We start from the raw sequence: 26,372 nt of genomic DNA on the forward strand, positions 1-26,372 counted from the left end.
AGTAAATTAACTGTATTTCTGATATGTTTTGACTTAATTTGCCAGAGTTGGTGTGTTTTGATGCATTTTGGCTGAATGTATGTGTGTATCCCACAAGACATAATATTAGGTGATTGCAGACATTTAATCCAGTATCAATTTTTCACTTTGAAATGTCATAATTGAAAAATAAATAAATTAAAAAGTGGGAGAGGAGGGTGGGAGTTGTATGATGTGTTGAAAGAAACGGATAGTTGGAGGGTGGAATCAAAGATGAATATTTGAAATAAATAACCGTGCAACGACTGAGTGCTAAGGCTTTAAACTTTCAGTCTGAAGGTCCCGGGTTCAAATCTCAGTAACGGTGCCTGGTGGGTAAAGGGTGGAGATTTTTCCGATCTCCCAGGTCAGCGTATGTGCAGACCTGTCTGTGCCTGAACCACCTTCATGTGTGTATGCAAGCAGAAGATCCTCTAAATCATGTTAAAGATCCTGTAATCCATGTCAGCATTCAGTGGTTTATGGAAACAAGAACATATCCAGCTTGCACACCCTCAAAAACGGAGTATGGCTGTATACATGGTGGAGTAAAATTAGTTATACACATAAAAGCCTACTCATATTAGGTACCGGCACCCGCTAACAAAGGCTGCGGGAAAACCGGGAAGCAGGCCGAAATTTGTCACTTTTCACTTGATGATTTTTGTGTGAAATTGTGTATAAATCTTGTTTAAAACATAATGGAAATAAAGACAAGTCATTTATCTTTCAATCCATTGTTCGTTTATTTACTTGTGTGCAAGTGTGTATTCGTTCCGAGAACTGCCTACCGTAATCAGCGAAACTGATCCCGTGTCGCGCTTCCGCCATGGTGGACATTCACGTTGTCCGAGGGTCGGTTGTTTTGATTTGTTTATAGGTGTGGAATTTTCCATCCCCAATATTCAAATAAGGTCAAACCGCAGGGTGGAAGTCTAAACAAGTTCCACCATCAGTTATTTTATTAATTTACTTCATAACAAAGAGCCAGCACACCGATCCGGTTAAAAGGACACATTTGAAGGATTTTTCGCGATGTAAATCTATAAACACCATTGGCGATACATACAGCGATAGAAAGCTTATTTTTTGCTGATTCGAATGGTACCAAAGGTCAAGGTATTCATACGCACTCAAATATAGCGCAGCCAATGAAAAACACGCTTGCAACAGTGACACACATTCACACATTGACTTGACTGGGCAGCGGCAGCTACTATGAAATCAACAAGCGATGACATTTCAAGCGTTTTCATCATCCAGATAAAAAATCACCTAGGTAAGTATTACAAATTTTACAAATCGATTCACGTTAAATTGATCCACGTAGTTTTTAGGGCTTATTAATCCATAGGATCGTTCCGATTTCGTGATAAATGGAGTAAGCTCTGACCGCTTGACGAAGTGATCGACACGCGCAAGTGTCGATACTTTTCCACCAGTTGTGTTTCGCGTCAGTGCTATTTTATTCTAGACTGAAATATTGTATGAAAACTCGTGTAATGAAAAGTAAATGCATTATTTTGCATTTTATTACATTTTTATGATCCTTTTAGGATTCTAAAAGAAAGGATTGCCGATTTAAATCAAGACAATTGTTCATGACATAAACCAGAAACAACCACCTCATAGGCCTCTCGTGACCTAGAAATTAACTAGGTTAACATAATTATTGAGATTGGTTTGTTATTACTTATTGTTAACTTATGGTTTGTTATTACTTATTGTTAACTTAGTTCAGAAATAAATACCAACATTAATGGAATATACTGATTTATCTCACAATTTGAGCAGGGAGAGGTGGGATCAAAGGCCATTGTACATAATTGTTTCATATCATCAAGCTTTTTGTTTACATTTGTCAATACACACTTTCTCCTTCCTCTCTCATAGTTTTAGTGCGCACACACACACACACACACACACACACACACACACATGAAGTGTGCATGCACTCATGCAGCAACACATCCGCTCTGTGTGTGTGTATGTGTGTGGGTGCTTTTGTGCTAACACTGAGGGACAGAATGATGAATATTGTGCAAAGCATTTCATACCCAGTGTCTTTGCTGTACATGCAGGTTTCACACCATTGCTGATTTAATGCAATACCTTTTGATAACAAACATTAACACATGTAACAAATGTTAAATAAGAAATAAGTAATAGAAACTAGCTTTCATTAATAGGAGGGAAAAAATCCCAGTTTTAGTGACAATTACAAATATTAATGTAACTGTCCCTAGAGAAGAGCCTTGACAGGTTTTACTCCTCTTTTTTTTCTTATATGGTCTGCAGCAATATTATATAAATCTGTTCTTATATGCAAATACCAAAGCTACATGAGAAAAGAACACAAAAAGTACAAACAATGCAAAGCTTATAATTATGCACACACACACACACGCACGCACGCACGCGCGCGCGCGCACCCACGCACACACGCACGCACGCACACATACATACGCACAGCATGAATCAATGAATTGATGCACTTGCAGATGCATTCAGTATATGTGTACATGCATGCATTCCAGGCAGTACAAACCATCTTTGGGTACATCATATCGTAAACCAGTATTTAAACATTTAGTGATTTAGCCTGCATTGTGTTTTGTGAACTTGAAAACCATCTGTTTCAGATCAAATGATTTTTTTTTTTTTTTTTTCAGAGCCAATTGATGTTGATACAGACCATGACCTGTCTTCAGAATCCAGCGACACAGCTGATGAGGAAAACACTTTTAAGGATTTTGTCTTCACCAGGATTGGAGAAAATATTGCTGTCTTCAATGACAATGATTTTCATGTCGGAAGTGTCTGAAATTTTTAGACCAGTGTGTGTGTGTGTATGTGTGTGAACGAACTTTCCACACAAATGTACAGTTGCCAACAACACATGTGTGGACACATAAGCCAGAAGATGGGAGTATATCTGCAATGTTTGTGTTTTCTTCTGGTTTTGAAGTTACAATGCAGAATGGCAGAGTGTGGTCTGTTCCTGAACATGACAAACTGAGGAAGACATACTTGTACAGAGATAGGCATAAATCTTGTTGTCAGTCAGTGACAATGCCACCAGCCTCCCTCCCACACCACCAAACCCTTTTTTTTTTCTCTTTTGTGTCATTTTTTCATGTTATGGAAACAGTCTACAAACATAAAGTAGTACATGTATTGACAAGTTGTTAAGATTAAAAGAAATATGTTAGACTTTTTTTTTAATTCACTGATTTAAGATTTAATTACACATACTTAACCGTGACCCAACTAGTGCAGACTCCGGCAGGGGTCTGACATTCCTGTCCTGTGCAAACTACTATCCGCCTATGTGGAGCAGACGAAACTACGGCCGATAACCTCCCGGAAGTAGGTAACCTCCCCTTTGTCCCGCTGGTTATCGCCCTCTTTTTCCGGCAGCCATCATGACTCCTGTTCCTGTGCTCTTCATACGGCTAAGTTTTTTCGTATTTTCTGTCTGTCTGTCGATTCTCTGGCGTTCTTGTTTGTTGTCAAATTATGTCTCCAACCAGGTCACATAATTATGTAGCTCGATTGGGGAATCGTGCTAACATTAAGGCGCGATCGCAGTCGATTCGCTGACACTCTGGGCCCTCTACTCCTGGCCCTCTAAACAACGCCAACCCGCCGCCTTCTCCACTTCCTCCACTCCCTCCGGTCGACTCCAGACCTCCGCCACCTCCTACACCTCCTCTGGTGACTTCTAGAGGTTTGTGGTCACACACTCAGGTCAGTGTTACCTTTCATGTCATTTTTATCGATCTGCGAACTCACTCGACGCGATCCGCGTTTTCTCGGCCCTGCCAGTCGGCAGTGTACGAGTCGATCTCCTCTATCTCTTTACCATACCCACAGTTGCACCAATGGAATGGCCACACTCCCTTTGGGGGGAGGGGAAGGCAGCTTGTTTTGGATCCGCACGTTAGACTGGGCCCTATGTGCGATGCGTCCGTGGTGGCGGCCGTGACATCGGATCACGCGACCCCCCACGCGGCATGCCTCGACCGTCTCGGATCCAATGGCGACCGAGGCGCGTAGGGATGCCCTCCCCTGGTGTAGGGAGGAAGGTGGACCACTAGGGGATATGCTTGCCCATACGCGTGCACCCCCCTCCTCGTCCGGATCACCCGATCCAAGAGAGGCAACCCCTGCTTCGGCACCCTTGCCGGTGACTGCCACAGTTATTTCCCTTGCACCGGCACTGCTCCTCGCCTTCAGTGCGAGTGTGTGCACGGTCCTACCAAGCTATGCGGTGATGACCCCATCTGCCACACCGCCGAGTGCTGCTGTTTCCCATCCACTAATGGTGTCTCAGCAAGCTAATCAACCAAACAATCAGCAACTCATCGCTAAACTTGCTGCAGGAATTATGCACCACTCTGCCTTCCGGTGCCGCGCCTTGCGCCTGCACCGCCCCTCGCCCACAGAGCAGGTACGTGCACGCCCCATTGGAACTTCAGCAGTGTTGGATTCTTCTGCCCCACTGCCTAACTCTGCTGTTACCCAGACTAATATTGGCACTTCCACGTTGGAGTACCTCTTATATCATATCATATATCGATATCAAGGCGTGCAGGCCTGACAAGGCCTTTTACCCGCTTGAAGTGGGGAAGAAAAAGAGAGTCCCCACGTATGTCTGTTGTATTTTTCAACATTGAGTGCGCAGTGCTTGAAAAATCAGTAAATATGTAAATGAGTTTTGTATTTAAAGTTTTTACAATGAATATCAAGATAATTTTTAAATGTATTAATAACTCGATCCTGCCTCTCGGCAGTGCTCGGGCCGATCTTGTCTATCACTTTATCCGTCAACACACAACAACTGACAACCGAACGTCGGTCCTCTCGCAGGAGCTATTCGCGAGATTGGACCGCCGTTCAGCAACAAGGGGATGCACATCCCACAGCAAGCCGACGGACTTGTCACCCCTCGTCCACGACGCCCATAACACTGGATTACGGCGCCGTCATGCCACATGCCCCGACCGTCTTGCGTCCGATGGCGACCGATTCGGGTTGGGATGCCCACGGCACTAAGGGACATTATAATTATTCCCCTTGCGCTCGTTTTCACCTGTGTCGGTTGCGGTGGCATCGAACCACGGACTCTCACACACAACATGACACTCCTCCCTGTTCAGCGAGGACACGTCGCACCAGGGGGATATGTGCTCTAAAGACACCTTCCTTTTTGACGATTTTCGGCGCCAAGAGAGGCAACTCCACATTTGTAACCTAGGCGCTCGAAGCTGTGGTTAGTTTCGCCGACACAGCACATCACTCCTGCCCCCCGTGCTGTCCACCAACGATGTTTTCTTTCGGTTTCTCATTGGGTCCTCATGCCCAGTCAGGGACTTTACACATCTTTGCATAGCAACTGCACTTTTCTTGCTGTTTCTCAGGCTGTTGGCCACAGGAAATACATCACAATATTTCCCCTTCTATCCATTTGATTTATTATCACAAGCAACAATCACGAAATATATATATATATATATACATATTAAAAAAAAAAAAAAATCTATATATATGTATATATATATATATATATACACACACACATATATATATGAGATATATTGCTACTTTCATACACATTTCTGCTTTCACTTATAGATGCGTACTTATCCCTCGGTATACACATGTGTATGTGCTTATGGGATAGGTTCAGACGACTTTCATATTAACATGTACAATTATATTCCTATCTCTATTCATTGACATCTATTCATTGAGATTCCCTACATAGCAATATAGGCACACTTGCATTTGCGGCCTTCTGTTCACAATGCCCAGAACTCTCTGCCTCTACATACTGGCACTTTATTCATATGTGTATGTACATCTCATATGTAGGTGCATGGACAGATTCCTTTCCATTGATGATTATGCACACTTACCCATTTACTTGGGTATATCTGTGCACGCTACACGTATGCTTATACAGCCGCTTATTTCTTGTGTCTCGATCTCTTGTCATTGGCATACTTCTGACATCATCACTTGAGCTGATGGAAGTTTTTATTCCCTTGGCACATATATGTATTCATTTTCATAAATTCATCCCTACCTTGCTTTTGGAGGACGACCGCACTCACAAAAAAAAAAATAATAATAATAATAAATAAATAAATAAAATAAAATAATAATAGCCTCATTCACGCCTGAATGTATGCTCCTTCACATTTCAGTAGTGGCTGGTCCTTAGGGATCCACACACTCCCCCTTCACACCCACAGGGCTAAGAATGCCTCTCTTGGTGCAAGGACAGACAAGGCAACCCAACTCATTTGCCTGCAACAATCACCCATAAGGCTGGAGATGCACAAGAAGGGATGAGGCAGTCCAACTTAGAGGTGCCACTCTGGACACACATGCCTTTCATTCCTTCCAAGTTTGTAAGGCATCCCTTCTTTCTCCCCTTGCCTACAACAACCCTTGGTCGGCACCACTGTGATTGCGACAACAGCTCCACACAGGCCCTACATCCTAGCCAGCCTTCCCATGAAGAAGTGTCTATCTTGCCTTACAAGTTTTAGCGGACCCAAAAACTGCCCACTGGGCAGGAGACAATCACCATCAGCCCATCTCTTCTACTCCTCTCTAGTAGCAGAAGGCCTGGGTCATAATTGTTTTCCTCTACATTTGGGAGAAAGGCATATTGACGAGGACGGATGCGTCCCAGAAAGCACAACGAACTGTCCATTAGCCACAGGGGTGTACCTTTCTGCCCACTCATACCAGCACGGCAGATGCCGCATTCAAGCACATCAGTTCACCCCATCACCTTGCTTGAACACAAATCCAGCATCATCGTCTCAAACAGTTGGCGTTTGAAAGCACTTTCTGCACTTAGTCTTCCCTGCCCGATCCTTTCAGCCTCTACACACAACCACTGCTGTGGTTAGAGATGGCCATTCCTCCTCAAGCACTGTCTTTCCAATGAGACACTTCCAGGGGTTTCTAGCCTAGGCAGGTTATCCCATCATGGAGCCCCAGCCTTCGGTCAAGGGCCTGTCAGAGGATGACTTTGTTGTCACTTCGGAAGCAAGCACCATGTCTTTCTGACACACGGTTGCACCACAAGACCCCGTCAACTCTTTACGGCTTCCTTACATTGCAACATAACCTGCGTGGTGAACATCTTCGTCCCTGAAGCACACAGCAGCTGTTTCCTGATTTACCCATGCTGATTGGTGTCCTCCTAGGAACAGTATATGATAATCAGTCGTGTACGACAGTCTATTCGGGCTGGAATTCGATTATACAATTTCTAGTAGAGAGTGTTTTGCCCAAGTTGCATCCCCGGTCCCTCAATCAAGAGGGCCTTAGGACTCATCATTGGGATGGTTCCCAAAGGCTACTTAGGCCTAAGGCTACAGCACTAAGTCCCAGTGCAATTTGACTTCTAGTCTGAGAGACATAGTCATTCATGAAAGACTAAGCTGCAAATGATTTCCCTTTGCAATTAAGAAACCACTGATAATACAGCTCTCACCTTGCAGTTGGCCATACTGGAAACGTATGTCAGATCAGTGCTTTGATGTCAATAGCCAGTACAACACATCTTGAGCCACTTACCTCCCTGCCCCGCCCCGCTCCATCCCAGACTCAGTGCGCACCACACACAGCCAGAGAGGCCTGTCATGGATCCGGTCCCCTTTCTCACTAAAGAACCTTCAGCAAAAATTTTCCCCATGGAAACCCTCTTCCATTTGGGAATTCCACCACAGAATGAGACTCAGTGACCTGTGGGCACATGAAATGCACTTCCACAGCCTAATCCAACCCAGCCATTGACTGCCGACAGCTTTCTGCAGGTTACTCCAACATGCCACACTCAGGTAGAGAAGCCACCAAGCCTTCCGTATGCCCCTTCGTGATGGGCAATTACACAACCCTGTTAAGATTTTTTGTACCTCAAGACATATTCATTTTCATCATATGGAGAAACCAAAATTGCCGGTTTGATGTTTGATATTACTGTTTTGAATAGAATTGTTTCTTGTAACATTCTTAACACTCATGCAAAATTTGAAGCAAATCCATCAAATAGTTTTTGAGTTAGAGCTGTTTTAAGTTTGACAGCTTCTGACGTCACTTTTTCCATCGCACAAATTAAGGGAAAGCCCATTTTTAAAGGCCAATTATTCATTTGTAAATCAAGTTAACTGTACAGAAAAAATTAAGCAAAATCACTATGTTGTATGGGGTCCAAATCATAGATTTCAGCTGTTTCCAGTGTATAGTTTTTGTGTGGCTGTCCTCCAAAAATGCCTTATCAGGGTATTTTGGACATATGAAACTGGCATTTTTGTCAAATTTGAGGCTCTGTAAAATAGAAACTTTCTCTGTAATGGATTTGTTTTTTCTTTTTATTTGTTTTATATGTTATGTACACTTGAACAGTAGTAAAATGGGGCTGCTGTGGTAATGATTATGCTGTTCAGGTATCACTGAACTTGAAAAAAATCTAAATTTACGAAGTTTGTCATGACATGTCATCTTAAAACGGCCATATCTCAGAAACTAAGAAAGGTAGAGACTTCATTCTTTTTTGTGTTTTGTCTATTTTTAAAGTAGTTTTTTATTAAAAAAAAAAAAAAAAAAATCACAAATCTTTTCTGTTTTAAAATTTTGACTGCTGGTACCTACTCGTATACATACGAGTAAACATGGGAGTTGCAGCCCACGAACGAAGCAGAATAAATAAATAGGTATGTGTGTGTGAGTGAATTTGTGTGCATGCATGCATAGATGGAAGATGGTTTGAAAGATAAATATTTGAAATACATGTGTGTGTGTCAGTTTGTGGGACTCTGTATGTATGTGTGCGTGTGATGTATGTATGTGTGTGTGTGATGTATGTATGTGACCCTCCACCACAAAATGAGTCGCTTTGCACCAGAGGTCGATTTTTAGTTATTGGCATATCATAAATCTGCAATAAAAGAGCTTTGCAGCAAAAAAAAAAAAAAAGTTTGTAAATCAGATGATTCTGTGAAAAGTTACTGTGATTTGAAGTTCTAAAGTCGCGAAAGTAATGAACTGAGAAATCAAGGCCGAAAAGTTTTGGAACATGTTCATAGCAACCACATACTTCTAAGCAAGATATGTTCATGAAATTTAGCACATACATACTTAGTGGCAATATTCACAATTACACAAAGTTTGAAAGAAAAAATATTGAGTGTACTTGATTTTATTCAAATAAGAATTTTCTTGTTTTTTTGGAAAGAATTGCAACTGAGGTGTAAGTATACTTACATTTAATCATCTCAACATGACTAAAAACCTTCCAGTTTTAAGATTAGTTTTGTTGTGGTGTTGTTTGTGGTCCAATTACTATGAAACTTTTGCATTGTATAGTATGTGTACTAAAATTTATGCCAGATTAAAGGTAAAAAATGCTAAATCATGATGCCGAATCATGTAATTGTTGTAATTCATTGTACTCACTGGCTTAGTGCGCTTGTGATATTACCATATTCCATGCAACAAGCACAACAAAATAACAAAAAATGATCCATACAACAAAACTGCTCACACAAAAGGTACAAGTTCATGTGCGTTTTATCCCAGCATAGCATCAAGTGAAATACATTTCATAATCCAAATGAACACTTCAAACACTTCATCTGCAAAGAAAACCTACTTGCCAAACCCATACTTCACACAATAAAGACACACAACCTCATCAAACAAACACTCAATCTGCTAAAAAAATAAAATAAAAATGTGCAGATATATGGCACAGGTAATCAATTCTTGTGGTACAAAGTTTTAGTCATCAGGGTGGATGGCGTTGATATTGAACCTTCTTCCTCCACTCTTTTTTTCTCCAACCGTGGTGTCAGTATGTTCCAAAAATGCATGGTTTATCCTGAAACAGTTTGTTATGTAATACTTCTTAATCTCTTTTCGTTTTATTTGTTTTGAATTATTTTCTATATGTTCTAAAGTTTATTCATGAATGCTAATAATGTTAGATTAAATATCAACAATAATTTCAGTTTTGTACATCTACATCACAGCTTTCATTCTTTACACAGGACTTTACAAAATGCTTTACTTCTAGCTCTATGTAATTTATCTGAAAATTTTTAAAAATACAATTATATATATATGTGTGTGTGTGTATGTGTATATATCATAATATAATCAGATAAAGCAGCTTACTGATAATGAAAGTGTGACATAGTGATTATTAATGCTGTATCACTATGAGTATCAGTGTGCATATCAGTGTGCATGTGCATGACATGCTGCAATGCATTTAGTTACTTTATGCATGGTGGCATGTCAAGCATATGCACAATGATATCATTTATGTAAATGTCTGTGCAAAACTTTACAATTCCATACATGTACATCTATACAAAGTTTGTAAAAAGAAACTAAGTTTGCACACTTCATGGTAAATTTGTACTATAAATCATAGTACATTAACAGTTGACCATAGAATCACTCACTCATAGATAGAGTTCACCAGCAGACAGTTCTTTAGTTGACAGTGTAGTTAGTGTGGTGGTGTTGCCTCTCCTTCTAATGATATGACTTGCCAGCAGTGATCTCAGAATTATTCATTGGTGTACAGGCAAGCATATAAAGTACCATCATATCTTTCAGGGCTGAAAAAGAAATTGAACTATTAGTAATACTGTTAGTATTTACTGTTGACACAACTCTATATTTATTTACCTCAAAACAACACAGACACAGAAACACACACACGCACCATGCACGCACGCACGTGCGCACACACACACACACACACCCTATCCCCCCCCAATCTGACACACATTCACATAAAATACCCATTGAAGCAAATTCTGTGAAACTGAAAACTGTTCATAATGTCATACCCTTGTACCTCCCCTTGCTCAGTTACATGTAATGGTTAAACTGTGAAGGGGCCATGTGTGTGTGTGTGATATATTGTGTGAGTGTGTGACTCATTGTGTGTGTGACACACGTTGTTATTGTGTGTGTTTGTGTGTGTGTGAGTGACATGTATACACATTGTGTCACACAGTGTGTGTGTGTGTGTGTGTGTGATCTTCTATTAATTTACATTCTGTTAATTTCCTCAGATTCACTTTATTCTTTTAATCATTTTTATTCCACATGTCAAACTGAATTTCTGTACCAATGTAAGACAATAAATCAGTCTTGAGTCAATCATTGTTAAATAAATTATTATCAGTTGATTATACCATCATTACATTTCAGTATTTGTCAATGTGGGTAAAATCTGATTGCTTACCTTCAGACACTTCAGCTATATCCAGTTCCCCAGTCACTTTGCTTGCATTTTCCATGTGTGAACTTTTAGAAACACATTTCTCTCACTTCAGTGCAGCAAGTCAGTTTCACTCGTTTCCATGTCAGTCACACCATTGATGGCACCTGGCACATGTTGATTTCGGCAGCTACAGGCGAAGGCTTCCAACCTTTCTGTATCAGTGCAAATGTTGATTCGTCCTCTACATCAAAATTAATATTATTGTTGATGAAAGCTGAACAACAATCCTGCGTCATCTGTTTTCGAAATCAGCGTTGCCTTCGTGTTCACTGAGATCGATTTCATGACCATCAGCCTATTTGGAATGATAAGTTCCATCAATGAAGTACTGGGTTAGAAACTCACAAATGTCGTCTTCTTCACTGAATGGCAAAATGTGTGCAACGCAAGTGTATCTTGTCAGGAAATCGCCAAGTCTCTCTTGAAAAGCGTGCTTCCGTTTATTTGAGCTAGTGTGCTGAATGGCTGGTTTCGTCACATGGTCTCTCTTGGCCAATGACAGAGGGGGTTTTCCTTCATAGTGACACATTGTTTACGTAGTGTATCCTTATTTTGAAAGCGACGATTTGCTCGTAGTTTAAAATTCAACCAATGAGAAGGACATATATTGGAAGAGACGGACCTGACCATTAAAACAATGTATGATTCGACCGGTCGATTCGAAGAGATAAGGGAGGGCAAGCTTGTCAAAGTTGATCGATTTCGCAATGTTATAGGCGATCAGAATGATGGGTTAGGCATTTTAAGCACACTTTTAAGGCAAAAGAAGACACAATTATGCCTAGATTACCTTCAATATGAGATAAAAGAAAGCCTAAAGTTTACTATGAAGTCAAAATACGAAAATCGACAACCTGACCCCCACCCTGCTAAAATCGCCGCTAGCGTCAAAGTTGGTCAGGTGCAAAGCGACTCATTCCGTGATGGAGGGTCACATATATATGTGTGTGTGTGTGTGTGACAGATCCGGCTGGCAGGCTATGGAGGGGGCAGCGTGATGGCGGTTAGCGGTGCATGTCTGACCAACAGCGGTCAGCGGTGGCTGGAGCTGGGGGCTCTGTCCCTGTCTCACAACATCATGAAGGAGCTTGTGCTGACCAACACTGGTGTGCGTGCCGCCTTCGTCAGGGCCGCTGCTTTCTGTGGTACGTCTGTGTGTATATGTGATTAGTGCTGTTGTTATGGGTTTAGTTTACTGTTGGTAGGGCCACTCCTTTCTGTGGTATGGGTGTGTTTGTGTGGGTGTGTGATCAGTGCTGTTGTTATGGGTTTAGTTTACTGTTGGTAGAGCTACTACTGCTTTCTATGGTTGGGGGGGGGGGGGGGGGGGGGGCAGGGGTATGTGTGTGTTCAGTGCTGTTGTTGTGGGTTCAGTTTATTTTTGGTAGGGCCACACCTTTCTATAGCAGGGGTTGGGGGGGGGGGGTTATGTGTGTGTGTTCAGTACTGTTATAGGTTCACTTTACTTCGTTTGGGCCACTGCTTTCCATGGTACATGTGTGTGAGTGTTAAGTGCTGTAGTTATGGGTTCAGTTTACTGTTGGTAGAGTCCCTGCTTTCTGTGGTTGGGGGAGGGGGTGGGGGATATGTGTGTGTATTTAGTGCTGTTGTTATGGGTTCAGTTCACTTCTGGTAGGGCCATTGCTTTCTATGGTCAGGCATGAGATTTTTCCGACTACAGTCGGATTTCCAGAGGCCATTTTTGAGATTCGCGTAAATCCGTTGAGAAAATTGGAGGGGGGGGGTGAGGTTTTTTTCCAACCCACAAACGTTGTCCGACCGATGGACAAGACAGACCCACAGCATTTGCTAAAATACCCCATGTTTGGATAAGCAAACCAATTGAGAATAAGTGTTCCATTGCTCCTCTGTCATCATTCAGCTTATCCGTATTTGGTCGGTATTACAAAACTCGCTCGCGGGCTTTACCACTTGCAAAGATACCTGATTTTGTCGATCGTCTTCAATCATTGACAAAATGAGAAAACTCACAAAGGATTAGAGAATTTTTGCAAGAATTTTTGCAGCAGAGATCGATAAAGGAGTGAATAGTAAGTGGAACTGGGTCTGGCAAGATGAGATAGTGAAAACAGAAGTGAAGAACAAAAAAATAACTTTACAGACAGGCCACACCATTCACAAAATTGACACCGCGGGCAAGGCCAAGTGTGATTGGTGTCAGATTGTGTGGGTGGAGCTCTTCAGTCTAGGTATGGAAATCTGTTTTCACATTTGCATTAAAAACGGAGTGTCCGTTTTCTAGAACCAAAGAAAAAGCCAATGGTCTGTTCTATATTGTTTACCGATGATTTTTAAAAAATGAAAATGGAATGCTCTTTCGAAAGCGTTGGTTGTTAACCCCTTGAGATGCGATCCAGTGACTTGTCAGAGCACCAAAATCAAAGTCAGAAAGTTTCCTAACGGTCGATTGAAGTTGTCAAAATGCTGATAACGAAAGGCGATCCCTACATGGCACGCATTCATATCACTATGAAAAGCACGCACGCGCGCACATGCACACACATGCAGTCGATCACACACACACACACACGCACTGACATGTGAGCGTGCACGCGCACACATGCACACACACACACACACACACAAACTTGCGCGCACGCACAGATACACGTAAACTAAACACCATCCCTGTCAAGCCACAGGGCCGTGGGTACATCTATTTGACCCTCTGTTCATTCAGCAAAAGCTGCCAACATTTGCCACTGTATGCACAAGTAACATTGTTGTGATTGAAACAGAAACTTTGTAGCAACTTATTGACCTCAGCCTTTTTCTGACACAGCCCAGGCTTCTGTACAGACAGTTTATGGCAAGAGTCAGTTTATTTAGATTTGAGACCTATAGCCGGCCAGATTACTAAAGTTACACACTCACGCACACACACAGAGCTGAATTGAATGCGCATGCACGCACACACGCACACACACTCATTGAAAAAAAATCACATGAATGCATTCACATATACACATACTCTGTTTTTTATTTTATCTCTCTCTCCTTCACACTTGCACATGTGCACACATAATATTATGAGCGCTCACACAATCACACAGAGCTTAATAATATGCACACTCACACACACTCTCTCGCGCACACACGCACACACACATGGAGGTTGAAAACAACACACACACACACACACACACACACACAGAATTGTTAGGCTGTGCCACTTAACTTCCAGCAGAGCTATTTATTTCCAGAGTTCAGTGAGCTGTCAGGAGCACTGCTGCTGACCTAGATTCCACTGGGATGGGAGGGGGGGTGGGGGGAAGGGGAGCGCTCGCGGGGCTCTTTGTTTCTATGTTTCCAGCAGAGAAAGGTGTATTATTTAAGTGATTTTCATTTCATCATATTCGTGCACAGTCATTTTTGTTTGCTGTCATTTTTGTGTACATGATTCCAGTGAATGTGAACTTTAAGTGTGTCGTGTGATTTACCAGATACTGTCCACGTTTTTGTGTTACATCCAGTTATTTGACCTAAGTGTGTGTGTGAGTGCCGACAAAAATGGAGTTTGGTGCGGTAGCTGCAGCTTTGCTGACTGGACAACACACCTTCAGTGAACACTTGAGATGTTTGGATTATATGTGTCGTGTGTGTGGTGAGCGGGTTCTCAGAAGAGATAAAGATAGGGGTTGAATGCAAGACTTTGTGCCAAGTATTCTTCTGAACTGTTTCATTTTTTCGGTCTAGATGTTTCGAATGATGAAGAGGGCAAACATCCCACATGCATTTGTATCAAGTGCTACAAAAAAACTGATAAAAATGAAACATACTCTTGGAAATTCTCAGTTCAAAACTGCAAATGAAAATGTTGCACTTGACATTGACAGAATGTCAGAAATCTGGACAACTTTCGATCCAGATCTATCTTTGGATCAGTGCACAACATGCTCTTTTCATCACTCAAAAAGTCAGCCTGGTCATCCGAAAAAAAGACGATCAGCACCCGTAAAAAAATGCACGGATGACAGTTTTGATCCGTCTGACCTCTGCTTAGATACCGACGACAGTGTGTCAACGTCATTTTGTCAGTCCACATCAACACCAGTCAAAAAAACAAGAACACTGTGCACAAACGCATCTCCAATCACACCCAAAACACCTGTCACTGACGCAGCTATATCACCCATCGCACAATTGAAACTCAAAACGGTGTATGTTGACTCAGAGGATGAGGATCTCAATAAATCTCTCGCTGAAGAAGAAGAAAAGTTATACACACAACTAACACGTAGGAAAATGTTTAACCCTCAAAGTGCTGGATATAATAAAACATACTTACAGAAATCATGCTTAAAACAAAGGGATAGTTTGCCTCCGCTACCTGTGCTCTGATTTGGGGCATTTGTATGCTTATCAGTAAGAATAAATAGGTAAACCTATACATTTTTGGAAAGTAGAGTGAATGAAGAATCAGATAAAAGTAAGAAAAAGGCTGTACCTTGTAAGTAGTTGGAGATATTCCACAGGATATAAACAACAAATTTTGCAAACTTGTTTTCCAAAAACGCCAACCACAATGTTTATAGGTATTTTCACATCTTTTATAGAGTCAAAATCTCAAAATTGGCATTAAACTGTGCAGAAAATGTTCTGGCTGCAGAATCATGAAATGAATATAACTGAAACAATGAAATTATAAGCACTGTATTATTTGTTTGAGACACACCCACCGACGCCACGCACGCGCACATCTACAATACTTTATGCAATCACAGGCAAAAACAGAAATAAATGTTTTCTTTTAGCTCATGTTGCTTTCAAAAGCAGCAAGAATGCTTTAAATCAAAATAATTTCCAGTTTTCTAGCTTGATTTGGTCAAGAAATCACAATAGACCCATGCCTAACCCACTTTACCACCCCTCCCCACCCCCATCACCCACCCCCCAGTTTTTGTGGCTGGAGACACAAAACTGAATGAACAACAAGCAAGCCAGCATGCCCAAGTGTCAAAATAACAAAGCCGTTTTCACCAGAATCCCTGTCAGCAAATGAATCATCACTAGTGACAAGGTCACTCATTTCCTGAGCTTTGTCAACTTCAGTGTCACTCATTGTTTACAAAAAATACGAAGATCTGGACTTATAAACTCGGTCAAAGTTTGTGCAAACACAAGCAGGGAGGCAGTAACACCAGAACGAGGCAGTTTTACGAAGGCTGGCGAGCATAGCTGTACGATGTCGGACCTTACGTAAACAGAGCCACGATCGTGGCCCATCGCACTTTACCAGGAAAGCCACGATCGTGGCTCATCGCGCTCTCCGGGTTAAGTCAGGAGACAAATCAACAGTCAGATGCAAAACTGGAGGTCAGCCAATAGTGTTGAAAAAAGCCACACAACCCCGCAAATCATCTGCCATGGCATCATCTCCTCTGAAGAAAAAACGGTCTCAAATTATGCAAAAAATTAGAAAGCACATCTCAGGGAACAGTAAAGAAGCCATAGTAAAACATCAGGGGTCAGAAATCAAAAGATCAGCTCAGAGCCACAGACAACAGATACTGCAAGCTGCTGGATGTGGCCCAGTGAAAGTGACCAAAAAACAAGGGTCTGCACTGAGAGCTGCCATGGGGTTAAGCTGGACACAACACAGGATACAAAAGAGGTTTTATGCCAGTCTTGGTGTGGAAGAAGAGGAAGGTGCAGAAAGAAGCATTGTTTGGGGAAGTAGAAATAGAAAAGGCAAAACTCATCTTTGTTGATAAAGAGGGAAGACAGAGGAGGAAACAATAGTAGGATAAATCAAAGACATTCCAAAGATGGTAGAAAACTTATTAGACCAGTACGACAGAGAAAACAAGTTGACATGGCATGATGATAGAATACCGCAGGATGAGACGTGGGTAAATATTGGAGGGGACCATGGAGGGGGGACATTCAGACTCATGCTTCAAATTGCAAATCTCACCAACCCCAACTCAAAACACAACACGTGTCTCCTGGCCATTGTAGACTGCAAGGACAGTCCAGACAATTTGAGAAGAATCTTAGAACCCTACAAAGAACAGCTAGCTGCTCTGCAGTCAATGACATGGCGAAACAAGAGAGTCAAAGTGACCTTGTTTGGGGACTATGACTTTCTCCTCAAACTGTATGGACTGTCAGGTGCTCAGGAAATACAGCAAATACAGCAAATACAAACACTCCAAGCAGAAAATTGCCAGCCTGCACAACAATGTAGTCAGGGAGCCTATTGTTGACATAGAACTTAGCCAAGTAGCTCCCCCATACCTGCACATTCTTCTGGGAGTGGTCAAAAAACACCATGACCTGCTGGAGGGGGAGTGTCATTCTCTTGACAAAAAGATAGGAGAGTCAATAGCCAGCCAGGGAAAACAGATAGACACCGACTCAGCCTTTTCTGAGTTTGTAGACAAGCTGACACAGATCCAAAGTGCTGAAGAAGAAAAGAGATTGCTAGAAACTAGGATTGTATTTAACGAGCCTGAAGGAGACAGTACACCACTCAGTGATTTCCAAAAACAGCAGCGTGAGCTAGCTGATATGGTAGAAGAAAAAGACGCAGACATTGAATATCTCAAGACACAACTTGACGTTCCACACCTGGCTGGCCCTGTCACACAACACTTAGATGCTGTACTTCAACAGCATAAAATACACAGACAGGCATACCACGGAGCATCATTCATTGGAAACCACTGTCACAAATATCTCAAGCCAGAAACAGTAGAACACATCAGTGACAGTGTAGTCAACAAAACAGGTGAACTGACTCAAGACGCGGACATAAACCGCATTCACACAAACATCTCACATCAAAGACCCTTGACAGACAGTGACGTTGACACACTGGATAGTGACATCAAACAGTACATGTCTTTCTTCCGCCAACAATTCCCACAAACACGCATCATTCCCAAGCAACACATCCTAGAAAATCACTGCATTCCATTCATTCATTCTCACGGTTTTGGCCTGGCACTACACAGGGAACAAGGGGGGGTGGCAACACACGCAGTCGTCAGTTCACTCAAAAAGAAAGTATTAGGGATGCAGTCACAAGATGACAAACTACGTGTCATCATGCAAGAGCACATGACTATTGTCTCCCCCATGCTTCAGCAAGTCGTACCCCAAGCAGGAGAATCACGGCACAAATCAAAAAATAAAGAATAAAGAAATTTTCAGCCCTGTTCTTTTCTCCACCCTGAATCCCTCCCTCCCGCACACACACATTGTAAGAAAAAAACAAGAAAAGAAAAAAAGTTTAGTGTCACACTTCAACTGAGTGGATTACCAACTACAAACAAGGATTCATACGGATTTATAAGTTCAGGTAGGAATGTATTTTATTATTTAGAACTTACAAATGCATGTCAGTACGTTACATTGTGATTATTTACTAAAAGCATGGTATCGTCAAGGTGTATCTTTCAGAATGACCATATGCATGTCGCAAGCAAAGGCACACATACTGACATGCAAAACATCTAGTAGGCGCAAATCTCTCTCTCTCCCTCTCTGTGTGCGTCTGTCTTGTTTCGTGTGTGTTCCTCAGTTTGAACAGAATGTTCGTGTGCTCGCTAAGTTTTGTACTGCTTGTACACTGCCTGTACAGGCATGAGATTTTTCCAACTATAGTTGGATTTCCGACCGAAAATTGGCTCCAGAGGCCATTTTTGAGATTCGTGTAAATCAGTTGAGAAAATCGGAGGGGTGGAGGGTGGGGGTGAGGGTTTTTTCCGACCCACGAAGGTTGCACAAACATTGTCCGACCAATCGACAAGACAGACCCACAGCGTTTGCTAAAATACCCCATGTTTGGATAACCAATTGAGAATAAGTGTTCCGTTGCTCCTCTGTCATCATTCAGCTTATCCGTATTCGGTCGGAATTACAAAACTCGCTCGCGGGTTTCACGACTTGCAAAGATACCTGATTTCGTTGATCGTCTTCAGTCATTGACAAAATGAGAAAACTCACAAAGGATTAGAGGATTTTTGCAGCAGAGATCAATAAAGGAGTGAATAATAAGTGGAACTGGGTCTGGCAAGATGAGATCGTGAAAACAAGTGAAGAATATAAAAAAAAAAACTTCACGGTAGGCGACATCATTCACAAAATTGACACCGCGGGCAAGGCCAAGTGCGCGATTGGTGTCAGATTGTATGGGTGCAACTCTTCAGTCCAGGCACAGAAATCTGTTTTCACATTTGCATTAAAAACGGAGCGTCCGTTTTCTAGAAGAAAAAAGAAAGAAAGAAAAAGCCAATGGGCCGTTCTATATTGTTTACCGATGATCTGCCAAAAATGAAAACGGAATGCTCTTTCGAAAGCGTCGTTTGTTGACCCCTTGAGAGGCGATCCAGTGACTTGTCAGAGCACCAAAATCGAAGTCCAAAAGTTTCCTGACGCACTGTGAAAAGCACGCACACGCGGACATACACACACATGCCGTTGATCACACACACACACACACACATGGCACAGACATGTGAGCACACGCGCGCGCACACACACACACACACACACACACACACGCACGCACACACAAACTTGCGCGCACGCACAGATACATCAGTGCGCGCGATCTCCATCCCTGTCAAGCCACAAGGGCCGGGGTACATCTGCTTGACCATCTGTTCAGTCAGCAGAAGCTGCCAACCTTTGCCACTGTATGCATAAGTAACATTCAGTGTTGCTATTGAAACAGAAACTTTGTAGCAACTTATTGACATCAGTGCCTTTGACACTTCTGTAGTACAAACAGTTCATGGCAAGAGTCAGTGTATTTAGATTTGAGACCTATAGCCAGCCAGATTACCAGAGTTGCACATGCACGCACAGACACAGAGCAGAATTGAATGCGCGCGTGTGCGCGCACACACACACACACTTTGAAAAATAAAAAACAAAATATATGAATGCATTCACATATACACATACTCTTTTTTTTATTTTATCTCTCTCTCCCACACTTGCACATGTGCACACATAATATTATGGCGGAACACTCACACAATCACACAGAGCTTAATAATACGCACATACACGTGCACACTCACACACACTCTCTCTCTTTCAAGCACACACACGGAGATTGAAAACACACACACACACACACACACACACACACACACACACACAGAGAATTGTATTTAAAGCAATGCACATATATGCACACATACAAACTCGCACTTTTTCCTCTCACCTTCCCCCCTCTCTCTCTTTCTCTTTGTCCCTCCCTCTTTCTGTCTCTCTCTCTCTTTCTTGCATATACACACAGAGTTGTATTGAAAACAAACACACACACACACACACACACACACACACACGGAGAGAGGGATCCATTGAATTTGAAAGCAGTGCATACACATGCACAGATACAACTTGCATTCTTTCCTCCTACCATCTCCCCTCTCTTTCTGTCTGCCGCCCTCTCTGTCTGTCTCTTGTTTACACACAGTTGAATTGAAACCACACATACACACATGTGTGCACACTCACACTCGCTTGCTGTCTCTCTCTCTCTCTCTCCCTCTCTCTCTCTCTTTCTCCACTGAACACACACACACACACACACACACACACACACACACACACACACACAGAGTCCATGTTGGGGAACTCTCAGCTGATCTGCTATTTTCAGCCGAAGAAGAGCAGTTGATTTCAGAGGGAAAAAATTCACTCCCCAACATGATTTTCTGAGGTACCCCTCCCCTCTCTCTTGAGTCTCCTACCAGTGCTGAGGGAAGGGGGTGGGGAGGAGGGAGGGTATGAAAGGACTGTCAATGACTGTGGCAACTTTGGCATTGAGCCAAGACACTGACCACTAGCTCCAGCTGAGAATCCTTGACTGCTGAAAGTGATATAACCAGTCACAGACCCACCCCCTCCTCCCTCCAGTCATTCTACTTCCCCCTTTCTTTCCTCAACCAACACACATGCCTGTCAGTGGAACAGAGACTACAGCTGAAGAGAACAGATGGTCAGTTATATTGGTACAGTGCAAACTTGTGTGCTAAGAATATTTTCCTTGAAAACACACACACACACACACACACACACACACACACATGAGACACGATTTTGAAAATCATGCTCCCAAGGCTGACTTTACAGGTTTGGAAGCAAAAACACTTCAGTTTAGGAAGAATTGGACTGATTTTTTTGTCTTCTGTGGGTTGGAATACCTCAGCAGCATTGGTGGCCCGCAAGTGCAGATTTTATGGTTTGAAATTGAGAAAAACCTTCAGCTTCAGGGGGCTTCACCCCCAGACCCCCACCAGGGGCGTTGCCCCATGGATCCCCATTGGGGGCCCCCCACCTTTCAGACAGTCAATCACAATATCCCAATCTCATGCCTGCTGTAGGAAATTAAACCTACTCATGTTTGGTATCATTAAATTTGTCAGAGAATCACACATCCATTCACACCCATAGCGCCCTTCTTGTTGCATTCTAACACAAAGTATTATTTTTTAAAATCACATAACCCTGTTTCTGACAGTTTGTCAGCAGCAGCGAAGCTGTTCACAGCTGTACACACTGCCCATGTAACATGCACTCCGCTGAGAATAGTGCGAAGTTAGTGGTGCGTGTATGTGTATGTGTGTGTGCTTGTACAAGTAAGTGTTCATCTCTGTGAGTGTGTGTATGTGTGTGTGTGTGCCGTGGAAGCTGCGATACGTAGACTAGAAATGAGTGTGTGGAGGAGGGGGGTAGAGGAGGTGCAAGGTAATGTGTGTGTGTGTGTGTGTTGGAGCTCATGTACGTTTATATGTATTTGACTGAGCTTTCATATCTGTGAAACTGCATGTTTGGTGCATTTCTGTTATACATGTGTGGGTGTATGTGTGAATGTGTGTCTTCATGTTTTACATTTATTCGCTTATTTATCACCATTGTTGTCTTATTTATTCTTTTTTTTTTTGTTTATCATTTTATTAGCATTACTATTATTATTACTACTACCTTTTTCTATATTATAATTATTATTTATTTATTTATTTATGTAAGCTTATCTATTATTTATTCCCCCGTTTTTTGTTGGGTTTTTTTGTTTTGTTTTTTTCCTCAAGGCCTGACTAAGCGCGTTGGGTTACGCTGCTGGTCAGGCATCTGCTTGGCAGATGTGGTGTAGCGTATATGGTTTTGTCCGAACACAGTGACGCCTCCTTGAGCTACTGAAACTGAAACTGAAAACTAGTGGTGCGGCAGAGCGCTGCCCCATATCACCTTTCCAACATTTCGTGCTCGCTCGCTGTTCCATCCCTCTCCCCTCCGCTGCTTCGCGCCAAAACTAAATGGGCTGCCTTGTGCCGCCGTGTTGTATTTAAAGCAATGCACACATGCAAACTTGCACTTTTTCCTCCCACCTTCCCCCCTCTCTCTCTGTCTCTTTGTCACTCTCTCCCTCTCTGTCTCTCCCTCTCTCTCTCTTTCTTGCATATACACACAGAGTTGTATTGAAAACACACACACACACGGAGAGAGAGATCTATTGAATTTGAAAGCAGTGCATACACATGCACAAATACAACTTGCATTCTTTCTTCCTACCATCTCCCCTCTCTTTCTGTCTGCCTCCCTCTCTCTCTTGTTTACACACAGTTGAATTGAAACCACACATACACATGCGTGTGCGCACTCAGCTCACTTGCTGTCTCTCTTTCTCCCCTGAACACACACACACACACACACACACACACACACACACACACACACACAGTCCCATGCTGGGGAACTCTCAGCGGATACGGATCCAGTATTTTCAGTGGAAGAGCAGTTGATTTCAGAGGGAAAAAAGTCTCTCTCTCTCACACACACACACACACACACACACACACACACACTCCCCTCCTGCAGATTTCACTTTCATGATTTGCTGAGGTACCCCTCCCCTCTCTCTTGAGTCTCCCACCAGTGCTGAGGGAAGGTGTGTGTGTGTGGGAGGGGGCAGGGGTGGGGTGGGGGGGGGGGGGGTTATGAAACCACTGTCAATGACTGTGGCAACTTTGGCATTGAGCCAAGACACTGACCACTAGCTCCAGCTGAGAATCCTTGACTGCTTGAAAGTGATATAACCAGTCACAGACCCACCCCCTCCTCCCTCCAGTCATTCCACTTCCCCCTTTCTTTCCTCAACCAAGACACATGCATGTCAGTGGAACAGAGACTACAGCTGAAGAGACCAGTTGGTCAGTTATATTGGTGCAGTGCAAACTTGTGTGCTGAGAACATTTTCCTTGAAAACAACACACGTGCACGCGCGCACGCGCGCGCGCGCACACACACACACACACACACACACACACATACAAGATAGGCCCCCCAAAACCTCTTAAAAATCACTAATTTCTTTTTCGGCTATGGGGCTTTGCCACCCTGGACCCTGGCCAATTTTCAGTGGAAACTCTCCTGGGCAATTCCCCAGCCTCTCTCTCTTTCTCTGTCTCTGTCTCTGTCTCTGTCTCTCTCTCTCTCTCACATGGGGAGGGGGGTATGGGTGTGTGTGCTGTGGAAGCTGGGATACATAGCCTGGGAATGAGTGGAGGAGGGGGGGTGGGGGGGGGGCAGGATAATTTGGGAGTTGGTGTGTGTGTGTTTGTCAGGGCTCGTGTACATTTATATTTGTTTGTGCTTTAATATATGTGAAACTACATGTTTGCTCCATATCTGTTATGCATGTGTGTGTCTGTATGTTTTACATTTATTTGTTTATTTATTATCTCTTTTTTTGTCTTTTGTTTTTCTTTTTCTTTTTTTATTATTAGTAGTAATGTTATCTTTTCTTCATATTTAAATATTCATTTACATCTTTATTTGTTAATTAATCTTTTTTCTGCTTTTTTTTCATATTTAAATATTGATTTACTTCTACTTTTTTTCTGCTTTTTTTTCTCAAGGCCTAAGCGCGTTGGGTTATTGCTGCTGGTCAGGTATCTGCTTGGCAGATGTGTGTAGCTTATATGGATTTGTACAAACGCAGTGACGCCTCCTTCAGCTACTGATACTGATCAGTGCTGTTGTTATGGGTTCAGTTTACTGTTGGTAGGGCCGCTGCTTTCTATGGTGTGTGTGTGTGTGTGTGATCAGTGCTGTTGTTATGGGTTCAGTTTACTGTTGGTAGGGCCGCTGCTTTCTATGGTGTGTGTGTGTGTGTGTGATCAGTGCTGTTGTTATGGGTTCAGTTTACTGTTGGTAGGGCCGCTGCTTTCTATGGTGTGTGTGTGATCAGTGCTGTTGTTATGGGTTCAGTTTACTGTTGGTAGGGCCGCTGCTTTCTATGGTGTGTGTGTGTGTGTGTGATCAGTGCTGTTGTTATGGGTCCAGTTTCCTGTTGGTAGGACCGCTGCTTTCAGTGGTCAGTTGTCTCTTTGTGTATATCTCTGTTGGTTCATGCTGTGTTAAATGTTTTAAACTTGGTGTTAATTTTATGAGGCCTGAGTGAGACATGGATAAACTGATGTTTCTAATGTTGTTTGAACTGACCTTTTGACATTGTTTGGGTTCTCTTCCACTGGTTTTATGAAGTAACTGGTGTGTAATGACCATTAATTGATGTGATGTGACTGGTGTGTAATGACCATGACTTGATGTGACTGGTGTGTAACCATGCACTGATGTGATGTGACTGGTGTGTAATGACAGTGGATTGTTGTGATGTGACTGGTGTGTAATGACCATGAATTGATGTGATGTGACTGATGTGTAATGACCATGAATTGATGTGATGTGACTTGTGTGTAATGACCATGAACTGATGTGATGTGTAATGACCATGAATTGATGTGATGTGACTGGTGTGTAATGACCATTAATTCATGTGATGTGACTGGCATGTAATGACTGTGACTTGATGTGACTGATGTGTAATGACCATGACTTGATGTGATGTGATTTGTGTGTAATGACCATGAACTGATGTGACTTGTGTGTAATGACCATGAACTGATGTGATGTGACTGGTGTGTAATGACCATGAATTGATGTGATCTGACTGGTAATGACCATGAATTGATGTGATGTGTAATGACCATGAATTGATGTGATGTGACTGATGTGTAATGACCATGAATTGATGTGATGTGACTTGTGTGTAATGACCATGAACTGATGTGATGTGACTTGTGTGTAATGACCATGAATTGATGTGATGTGACTGGTGTATAATGACCATGAATTGATGTGATGTGACTGATGTGTAATGACCATTAATTCATGTGATGTGACTGATGCATAATGACCATGACTTGATATGATGTGACTGGTGTGTAATAACCATGAATTGATGTGATGTGACTGATGTGTAATGACCATGACTTGATGTGATGTGCCTGCTGGCTGTGTGTACAGACATGCCATGTCGACAGCCAGTGGCCCCAGGCCGTGTCGCTGTGGAACCCAACAGCTTTGTCCTGGCCCCTGGGTGTTCCATGGTCAGCCTTGTCCTTCTGTCTTATTGTTTGTGTTGTTGTCTTAGTCATGTCACTTTGTCTTGGTTTCTGTGCTGATTGTAGTGGTTTTTCTTCTTCTCCATCCCATTGGATCTCATTAATATTGAATTACATACAGATATATATGTATGTTCCTAACTATTTTGAGCTAATATGAAATTATGTATATCTTTATTATCTTGAGTTAAAATGGAATTATATGTATGTGCTGTATTGCTTGTTGAGTGAAGCAGGCCAGCATGACCCATTTGCAATGCAAGGCCATGTTCAGCAAAAACAGTTTTTTTCCCAGAAATTGCATTATGACACGCACGCACACACACACGCACACACACACACACACACACACACAGAGCACAAAAAAACCAGAAGAGCAACAAAATGACATTTACTGGGATCGTTAATCATTTAACTCAAGAACAACTAAAATAAATCACAGACCTAAAGTATCTTTGAAATACTATGAATAAATGTATTGCTAAGTTAGACTGTGATCTTGATCGGGTGCAATAACCGAATGGTTAAAGCGGTGGACTTTCAGTCTGAGGGTCCGGGTTTAAATCTCGGTGGCGCCT

General features: G+C 42.4%; 1 protein-coding gene across 1 annotated transcript in view; it reads left to right on the plus strand.

Moving 5' to 3' along the window:
- LOC143300290 (uncharacterized) overlaps positions 1-26,372 on the plus strand; it is a 152,589-nt gene that overhangs the window by 125,935 nt on the left and 282 nt on the right. Inside the window, exons 30-31 of the mRNA XM_076613885.1 lie at positions 12,309-12,489; positions 25,697-25,779. Coding sequence (XP_076470000.1) covers positions 12,309-12,489; positions 25,697-25,779 — 264 coding nt within the window. The remainder of the gene's footprint in view (positions 1-12,308; positions 12,490-25,696; positions 25,780-26,372) is intronic.

This window comes from Babylonia areolata, chromosome 26 (assembly GCF_041734735.1).
Source record: "Babylonia areolata isolate BAREFJ2019XMU chromosome 26, ASM4173473v1, whole genome shotgun sequence".
Classification (NCBI taxonomy): domain Eukaryota; kingdom Metazoa; phylum Mollusca; class Gastropoda; order Neogastropoda; family Buccinidae; genus Babylonia; species Babylonia areolata.